Below are 9,988 nucleotides of genomic sequence, written 5' to 3'. Positions count from 1 at the left end.
CTATGTACGAGTGAGTAGAGCCAATATCAATGAGAGCATAATACGGAACAAAATGAATAAAGAAGGTACTTGCAATGACATCAGCATCATCGCTCTCCTCGTGACGTCTCACCGCATAAACCAGTGTCGGCTGACAAGCCTCAGCTTGACCCACGCCTCTACCCGGTGTTCGCTGTCCTCTCCCAGATCCATTACCACCCGAATCGGTACCATGACTCTTGAATGGTTGCTGACCTCTCTCGGAGGCCGAATAGAATTTAGAGTCAGAGTCTATGTCGTAGCTGGCACTGGATCTAGTCGACGGGGGCAATCCTTAACTCGATCCTCCATCGACCCACAATGGAGACATGCTCCTAATTTCCTTCAGCACTCGCCTAGATGGCGCTTCCCACAATCACTGCACAGTTGAATCTCAGTCACTACCGCTGGTGCCTTGGCCCTCGAGGGCCTATCAAATCTTGCTTGCTTCTTAGCCGCAAAATAGAACCAGAGGGACCGAATCACTCTTAATCTTATTCTGATCTTTCTCACGATCACGTCGCTCACGCATAGTACGCTTCGCTTTTTCTACCATTTTTGGTTTGTCAACTAAGACCGCAAAAACTTGCTCCCTCTAAGGAGCTATCAGGACCCGTAAATCATATCTCAGTCCTGCCTCGAACCTCACGCAGTTTTTGTAGTCAGATGATGCCAAAGCCCGTGCATACCTACTCAATCACAGACACTAGGCTTCATATTTCGCCACAGATCGGTCACCATGAACTAGGCTCATAAACTCGCGTCGACGAGCCTCAACATAACTCGCCCCCACAGACTTACCCTAGAAGGCGTTATTGAAATAATCCCAGTTCACTTTTTCAGGCTGAGCACCTTGCTCAACGGTCAGCCACCACTGATAAACTTCATCCCAGACTAGGGACACAGCACCCCTCAATTTCTGAGTGGGAGTGCAGTCAATATCTCTCATAATACGCTCAGTATCCTTGAGCCGGTATTTCGCAACAGTAAGAATGACCCATTTGACGCCCTTAAATAATTCAGCCCCATTTGATCAAAGTCGTTCAGTAACCGTCCCTCAGCATCTCGATCTCAAATGAGTCTCTACGACCCTCTCCAATGCTCAAATCATGGCTTGAGATAATGCGTCATCCCCAGCCGTCAGAGTTTGAGACTTTATCTCAGTAGTGGGAGTACCAACAGTCTCGCTGGTCTTCAAATTGAGCATACTACCCACAGAGGATGACTCTGCTAGAGCTCCTTCTTGATGTCCTCGACGCCCGCGCATACCACGTCTACGACTACCGCGCAAACTCATTACAACAATCTAGTTATAATGTCAGAGTGCACAGATTAGTTCAAACTTCCAGTAGGATGATTTTACTAATTCACATTAAAACCTTTTTCCCACAACAGTCTTTATAACAGGATAGAAATACTTACAGGGTTAGCGTCAGAGGCTCGGTCGTTCACTAAAGTTTTAGGGTTTCTATATTAGTTTAGATACTAAATTATCACTAAACTACTTTCTCATACATTATGAGCCCAAAAATAATCCGAGTGTTGGCAAACCTGACTCTAATGCCACTAAATGTAACACCCCAAACCCGGCCTAGACGTCCATCCCAAGTTTAGAGAGTTACATCATTGATACTCACAAGTAATGAAGGATTCTCATTTCAGGCAAAAATTAATTACAGTAAAAAGAACAAAAATAAAAGAAAAAAAAACAGGAAGACAAGAAACTAAAATTTTGAAAAAAGAAAAAGAACGATAGAATTCTTCAGAATGTTTTAAAATAACCACCATCCTATATTTCGGCAATTGTAAAAATATTTCTTAATGCATACGATGGGACTCAAACTCGGAACCAAACAGAATATAGGCAGATGCTTAACTAGTGAACCAGCAGGTTAATTCTTGACACCGATTTACCCAGAATTACACTTAACCACCTATGTAACACCCCTCACCTGTATTCAACGCCAAAATAGGGTTACGAAGCATTACCAGACTTATACCACATTTAAACGTACATTTCACATACAATTAATCAAATCATATACATTCCACTCACAACCAAATATTTTGTCCCTAATACGAGCTTACGAGGCCTTAAACATGCATTGGGAGTGGTTTGGGATTAAACCGATAACTTTGGAAACTTTTTGAACACTTAGAAAATTTTCTCAAAAATAGGGGACACATGCCTGTATGGCCCAGCCGTGTCTCTCACATGGCCAAAAACACGTCCATGTTACAGGCCATGTGGTCATTCGAAATGGGAGCACATGGCCGTGTCCTATCCCGTGTTCGACCTCGTGTAACTCTCTGACTTGGGTCACACGGCCAACACACACGCCCGTGTTCCCTAAAAATGGCCATAAACATCCGTGTACCAGGTCATGTGCTAGGCTGTGCCAAACCTGTAGGGTATACTGACTTATGCCACACGACCAAGTCACACGTCCGTGTGTGAGGCCGTGTGGAGCATACTGACTTGATTTGAATTTCAACACCAGAGGACATACGACCGTGTAACATAACCTTGTGTCACACACGACCATGTAACATAACCGTGTGTCACACACGGCTGAGACACATGTTCGTGTCTCTGTCTGTGTGGACAAAAATAGGCTATTTACCAAGCTATTTTGCCACCTAAACTTGCATGTACCTACACCACATCAATTGGCACCAACATATAGCATATATAAGCATTTAAACTAGCCAATTCAAATGTAAATCATGCACATTCTATACTTCCATTTTACATATACACAAATCACAAAACATGCCATACTATTAGTACCAAACTTTACTTCCTCATATCATCAATATGACCATACTCAAATATGCATTGTTTAGCCTAATTTCACAAACATACCAATATCCACAATTCAACTATTTGACACTCCCAATACCTATTATCATTGAGCATTATACAACCATCATCTAACATATTTCACAAAAACATAAACACACATATATACATGATTCAAACATATTAAAATAACCCAAAATGAGCCATCACTCATGGCTGTATATACAAACCAAAACATATACATTTACAAGCCAATTCAAATGGCTAAATTCACTACCAACACATAACCAAAATGACCAATGTCCAAAGTCCCTACACATGCCATATACTTAAAACATAAGCTCAAAGGTACCAAATTGATAGTTGGATAGTGAGACGATGTCTTCGATGATCCCCGAGTCCAAGCTAGCTTTAAAGTCACTATAAAACATGGAAAATTAAACAAAGTAAGGTATATAGCTTAGTAAGCTCATATGAAATAAACTCAATCTTAACATAAATATACAATTCATCAATTTGAATATATCAACATGTAGTTCATCTAACTAACAAACCTTTCACATTTTCAATCATAATCTTATGTACGAACTTCACAACTTCTTCGATTTAAGGTTATATAGTTCATGTACATACTTGTACCATCTCGTATCAATCTTATACATATCCATGTCTTTCATTTACTCGTTGAACCATTTGGAATACTATTAGATACTGGGAAACTAGCACCAAAGTGCAAATATCATGGCCCAAAGCTAACTCAATGTATCTCGCATACGAAGTGCTAATATATGACCCGAAGCTAACTCAATCTCATATCACATATACTGCTCACACTAGAACTATCAACGGGCTTGCTCACACAAGCTGTTAGTCGAGACGTAGCTACACGGTACTGCTCACACAAGCTGTCAAGTAACCACAACACATGCCGATAAACTTAGCCATAGGTAGGACATATAGGACCAGCACCCGGATCACATAATCACAATAATCCCCTAATGACATGTCACTAGTATCCAAATCTATTCCTAAGGTCCAACCAGGATTTTTAATGCCGTTGTCGAACATGTTCGAAGTCTCGTATTCACAATTTATGCAGTATCAAAGCATTTAAAATACATTTATAATGAAACTTATTACATACGAACTTACCTCGGATGCAAAAATGGCTAAATTGATAGATTAGTCGAGAACTTTGTTTTTCCCTCGATCTAGATCCGGGTTTCACTTTTCTTGATCTATATGTAATAAAAATTAACTTATTTAATCATCTTTCAATTCAATTTAGTTCAAAATTAACTTTAAGGCACTTTTACACATTTGCACCTAATATTTCACAACTTTTACAATTTAGTCCTTATTTCATAAAAACACAAATTAATGAAATTTAAGAATAACCCATACTAGATGAATTTATCTAGTACTCATATCGGCCCATATTTCTCATTTATTTCACATTATAACCACAAAGTTTTTATATTTCACAATTTAATCCCTAATTTGCATTTTCACTAAAAATCACTTAACAAAACTTGTATAATTCAAAACAAACATTCATAATCTATCACCAAACATCAAAACACACATGTATTCATCAATAGAAACATTCAAAATCTTTAACATTTTTTCAAAATAGTCCCTAGGCTAGCTAGACCTAGTTGCAACGATATCAAAAACGTAAAAATCATTAAAAACGAGACAAAAATCACTCACCAATTTAAGCTTGAAGTTGCTGAACCCTAATAGCTTCCAAGAAAATTTTATTTTCTCAATTTTCAGTTGAAAGATGATAGATTAAAAGATGATACCTTTGTTTCTTTTACTTAATTTACCTTAATTTCTAAATTACATAAATAACCTTATAATTAAACATAAAAATCACTTAAAAAATGTCCAAAAATGTCCAGTCATTTTATTAATGGGCTAATTGCAACATAAATCCCTGGACTAATTAATTTCATAGCTATTTAATACCTTTAACTAATAGAACATGCATTTTACACTTTACGCGATTTAGTCCTTTTTATCAAATTAACTAGTCAAACGATAAAATTTCTTAATGAAAATTTCACACAAACATGCCATCATGCTGTAAACATTAAAATAATAATAAAATAATTTTTTCTTCAAATTTGTGGTCTCAAAAATACTATTTTGATTTGACTAAAAATGGGTTGTTACAACCTAGCACATGGATAAGAGTTATTTTAAAAAAAATAACAAAACTTTTAACGATGCCACTCGAACCCGAGACCTTAAACATAGAAGCAGAGCACAGAACTAGAGAAGCAAAAATTAATTACTACAGATTCTCACAAATGTAACACCTCAAACCCGGCCTAGACGTCCAGCCTAAGTTTAGAGAGTTACATCATAGATACTCGCATACCACACAAGTAACACAATAATATACTAAACCATGTTCCACATAATATCCATCACAAAGATTAATTAGTGCATAATCTTCTAAAGTCCTACTATCATAGATTACCTAAAGTCCTAACATAATACTTAAAAGGAAGTTAAAAGCTTGACTAAGCTTCTATGGTACCGACCCGTTCAAGACTGAGATCCACCTGAAATCTAATCAATAACAAAATGAGTTGTGAACTCAGTGCGTAAAAGAAATTTGTTTAACTAGTGCTTAAGTATAGAATAGTTCTAGATTCAAAGATCTGCTTCGATACAAACGAAGTTTCAGTTTAGATTCGGAGCATATTAGTTACACATATGTATATATGCAAATTCAGTTCCAGATACAGTACAGATCAGATTTAGATGCAATAATCCTACCCCCAACCGCTACACACCTTCTTCGGCCTTCCCAATACACTGTTAAGGACATTCAATGCTTATCCAACCCTACACACCTTAGAGTGTCCATTTTACACTTTTATAGAGACCCAACTTAGCTGCTAGATCAAAAGGCAACAAAGTGCCAGAATCAAATTTATACACATTGTGGCTTAACCACTATTTCAGTACAGATTACTTTTTTCTTCGCAATAACCCAACCTATGTAAATGCAAAACACAAATATTCGTACCAATTATTCAATCATTCAAATTTATTTCCCAAACAGATAAAACTGTGCCATCTCAGAATAAACATCATGGTATACATACAACTATGTTATGCACACATCAGTATCAGAATTTCAGACAGCTTCCATATAATCAAATTCAATCATTCACACAAAGAGGAAGCCAGTATCCATGTTAATAACATTCACAGCCTCAAAAATAGATTTCGAGCCTCAGTAACATGCCACACGGCTTGGTCACACGCCCATGTGTCTTGCCCGTGTGGTTCTAAAGTATAAACAGTGAGTTACACGGCCTAGACACACACCCATGTCCTTGCTCGTGTGACTCACACGGCCTGGGAACACGCCCGACAGCCAAGACACACACTCGTGTGCCTTGCTTGTGTGGTCTTGTACTACAAACAGTACGTTACATGGCTCTGACACATGCCCGTGTCTGTTTCCCGTGTGAACCCTGCACTAATATGGCCACACACGGCCTAGATACACGCCTATGTGGTCCCAAATCGACGAACAGTGAGTTATACGGCCAACCACATGGCCATGTGGCTCGCACGGCTTGGACACAAGCTAGTGTGCCTGGCCGTGTGGCGTCGACAACCACCATTTCTAGCGATCGAAACTTGCAAAAATTAAGGTTTCTGATATGCACCTGGTTTCGTTTGACGGAAAAATAATGCGGAGACTACCCGAAACCTTGCACGAAACAAAGGGAATCAGACTAACACAGTGGAGTCATGACTCTTGTAGTATCCTCGCACAATATCAACCTCACAAGTAAAGAAAGATTCCCAATTCAGGAAAAAATCAATTGCAGTAAGAAGAACAAAAATAAAAGAAAAGAAAACAGTAAGACAATGAACCAAAATTTTGAAAAAGAAAAAGAACAATAGAATTCTTCAAAATGTTTTAAAATAACCATCATCCCACATTCTGACAATTGCAAAAATATTTCTTAATTCATACGATGGGACTCGAACTCAGAACCAGATAGATGCTTAACTAGTGAACCAACAGGCTCATTCTTGACACCGATTTACCTAGAATTGCACTTAACCACCTAACACATGGATAAGGGTTGTTTTAAAAAAATAACAAAACTTTTAACGATGCCACTCAAACCCGAGACCTTAAACAAAGAAGTAGGGCACAGAACCAGAGATACAGAAATTATTTATTACAGATTTTCACAATTAAACTCTTTAATTTTTTTGGGCAATTCTGGGTAAATTAGTGTCAAGAATGAGCCTACTGGTTCACTAGTTAAGCATCTGTCTGTATTCTGTCTGGTTTCGAGTTCGAGTCCCATTGTATGCATTAGGAAATATTTTTGCAATTGGCTGAAGGTGGGATGGTGGTTATTTTAAAACACTGAAGAATTCTATCGTTCTTTTTCTTTTTCAAAATTTTGGTTCCTTGTCTTCCTGTTTTCTTTTCTTTTATTTTTGGTCTTCTTACTGCAATTGATTTTTGCCTGAATTGGGAATCCTTCGTTGCTTGTGAATATCGATGATGTAACTCTCTAAACTTGGGTTGGACATCTAGGTCAAATTTGGGGTATTACAGTAGAAGTAAAACAATGAACAATGAATAGCATTTTTTTTCTAGGTTGATGTTATTTTCTAACAACCAGTGGCGGAGCTTGCGAAGGAAACTTTTTCACTTTAAGCCTTTTATAATTCATAAAATTTTAAATTAGTAAAGTTAAAAAATATACTTTAACTTTCAAAAATAATAAAAATTTGATATAATCCTTTAAAAAAGTATAAATATATAAACTATTAAAATAATAAAATTATATTTTTACTATTATAAAAATATATAATTTAATTTTAACCCCTAAAATTTTTTTAGCTCCACTACTAACAACTGCAAAATTTGTAAAGATTCTCTACTTTGATAGTCAGTCAAATGGCTAAAGAAATCCAAATCTTAATCTAAGAAAATTTTTAAAACAAACTCTAATAGAAAATAAATTTATCTTGAAATCACCTAGAAAAATTGAAGAACATGCTTAAAGAGAAACTCAAAATTGTGAAAAAATTAATTACTTCGTATATATTTATAATTAAAAAATTCTATTTTTATAATTTTGGATTTTTAATATATTTACTTTTTATAAAATTTCTAAGTTTATATTGGTTAATACAACCATCAGTTTTTTTTAATTTGATCGAAAAACCCAATTTATGCATTTAAATAATTTGGGGTCCAACACTTGCCGCAAATGATTGTGTCCATTTTGCTTGTTGTATCGTTTATCAGCGCAGAGATTTTTTTTTTTTTTTGTATGCCACTTCTCTACACTTGAATTTCTCCGGAAGAAATAAAAAAAAATGCCAAAGAAACAATAGCAATTAACTCTGATTAAATTAACACGCATGAAGAAAGAAAGAGCCATTTGAAATTACAATGACAAATATTGTAATTGTCTCATAGTAACAGTTAATGGAACAATTGTCCAATTAGGAAAATTATAAAGTTACTGAATGGGAGAAAAAAAGGCTACATTCCAGCAGAGTTAATTTGTTGAAATTAACTAGAAAACATTGGTTAAGCACAAATGAAGTCAGAAGGTAGGTTCTTCCCACAAGTGTTGATAAGCAAACTCAATGCAATGGGAATATCAATGTTAATGCCAAGAACATTAGCTTTAATGGCAGTGCAAAGACACACTGCAGCTTCCAAATCCACAAGTCCCCCTAGCGCTGAGCAGCACTGAGTATCTGGAGGGTTCCCCACCACTACTCCAGCAACTGTTCCATTCAGCACCTTGGCACAAACCCCTAGCTTCAGAGCATCTCTAGGGCAGCTCCTTTTGGTGGGAGGAGAACCACTTGGTCTTGGGTGAACACAAGTGTAGCATCCACTCACTAAAGTGAAGAAAAGTAGATTGATACCCACAAGGAAGATGGCGGATGAACATCTTTTGGCTTCCATCTCAACAAAGCTCTGAACATTTCCACCACTAGCATTGTGGGCTTATATAGAGTCCTAACTGATCACGATGGCGAAATGGGTCATTCAACATTAGCCTCTAGCCACGTGAAATAGCAAGTCTGGCTAGAATTTAGCTGGCAATGCAAGAGAGTCCAGGATCTATATTATATTTCAATGTACTGTTTTTTACTGTTTGGATTGACTTGTTATCCAATCTCCGTGAATAATTACCGATCTGGCATTTGTTTGGGACAGAAATACCATGGTCTCAACAAATCAAGCAATCCCATTTCATGAATATATTATATATTGTCCTTGGCCCTCAATTAAGAAATGTTTATCCTGGCTAGTTGCTATTGTGGGAGACTTTTTAAAGGTAAAAATTATACTATTTCTTGGGGAGAGTACAGTATAGTCCAACAAATTAATAGCATGTACTAAGAGAGAAGCTAAATTCAAAATTTTTGTGATTTGAATATCCTCTAGTGGATGTGATTCTCAACTATTGTATTGGGAACACAATAAAAATAAATAAATAAATAAAAACTGTGTTTTTTTCTTAATATTTCCTTCCCTATAAAAATATATTGCTATACATTTTCGCAATGAGCTTCTTAAGGTGGAAACTTTTCTATATATCATGTAAAAAAAGGGGGAAATTAAAGGTGGAAGGCTTTCTTTATTATCAACCACCTTCGCCATGTGAGTGATGGAACCCTTTCGTTTGTTGGCAATCCATATAAAGATTAATTGATGACCTTAACTGAAATCATTTTCTTAATCAATACTCTTATCAAATTAATTGGCAAAGTAGGCAGCTTAAAGTTATTGCATTTTGTAATTCCAAGTTTCTAGATTATGCGTTGGTATATTATTAGTCGGTCTCATTTGGTTTTAGATATGCCAAATGACATGACCAACTGGATTAGAAATCGGTTGGAAGACTGGTTTGAAATTGGCTTTAAATCAGTTAGATCGTGAATCTATACGAACTAGTTAAAGATCGGTTGAATCAACAGTTGAATTGGTTGAACCATGTTTTTAATTTTTTTTAAATTTTTAATAAATTTTTAATCGAATTAGTTGAACCAACGAATCAATGGTTTGGCCAATTCAACCACCAACCAATTTAAAAAACATTGATTGCATATTAAACATATTGTAACATCCCAAACTCGGCC

At 36.3% G+C, this 9,988-nt stretch overlaps 1 protein-coding gene across 1 annotated transcript; it reads right to left on the bottom strand.

The window, feature by feature from the left end:
- Positions 1 to 8,267: 8,267 nt before the first annotated feature.
- LOC108469232 (14 kDa proline-rich protein DC2.15) lies at positions 8,268 to 8,824 on the bottom strand. Its single transcript, XM_017770127.2, has one exon. It carries the CDS (start codon positions 8,805 to 8,807, stop codon positions 8,421 to 8,423), a length of 387 nt encoding a protein of 128 aa, XP_017625616.1. The 5' UTR covers positions 8,808 to 8,824; the 3' UTR covers positions 8,268 to 8,420.
- Between the last annotated feature and the right edge of the window lie 1,164 nt (positions 8,825 to 9,988).

Source organism: Gossypium arboreum, chromosome 8 (assembly GCF_025698485.1).
Source record: "Gossypium arboreum isolate Shixiya-1 chromosome 8, ASM2569848v2, whole genome shotgun sequence".
Lineage (NCBI taxonomy): Eukaryota > Viridiplantae > Streptophyta > Magnoliopsida > Malvales > Malvaceae > Gossypium > Gossypium arboreum.
The sequence above is the reverse complement of the archived record's forward strand: the minus strand, read 5'-3'. Positions and strand labels throughout refer to the sequence as shown.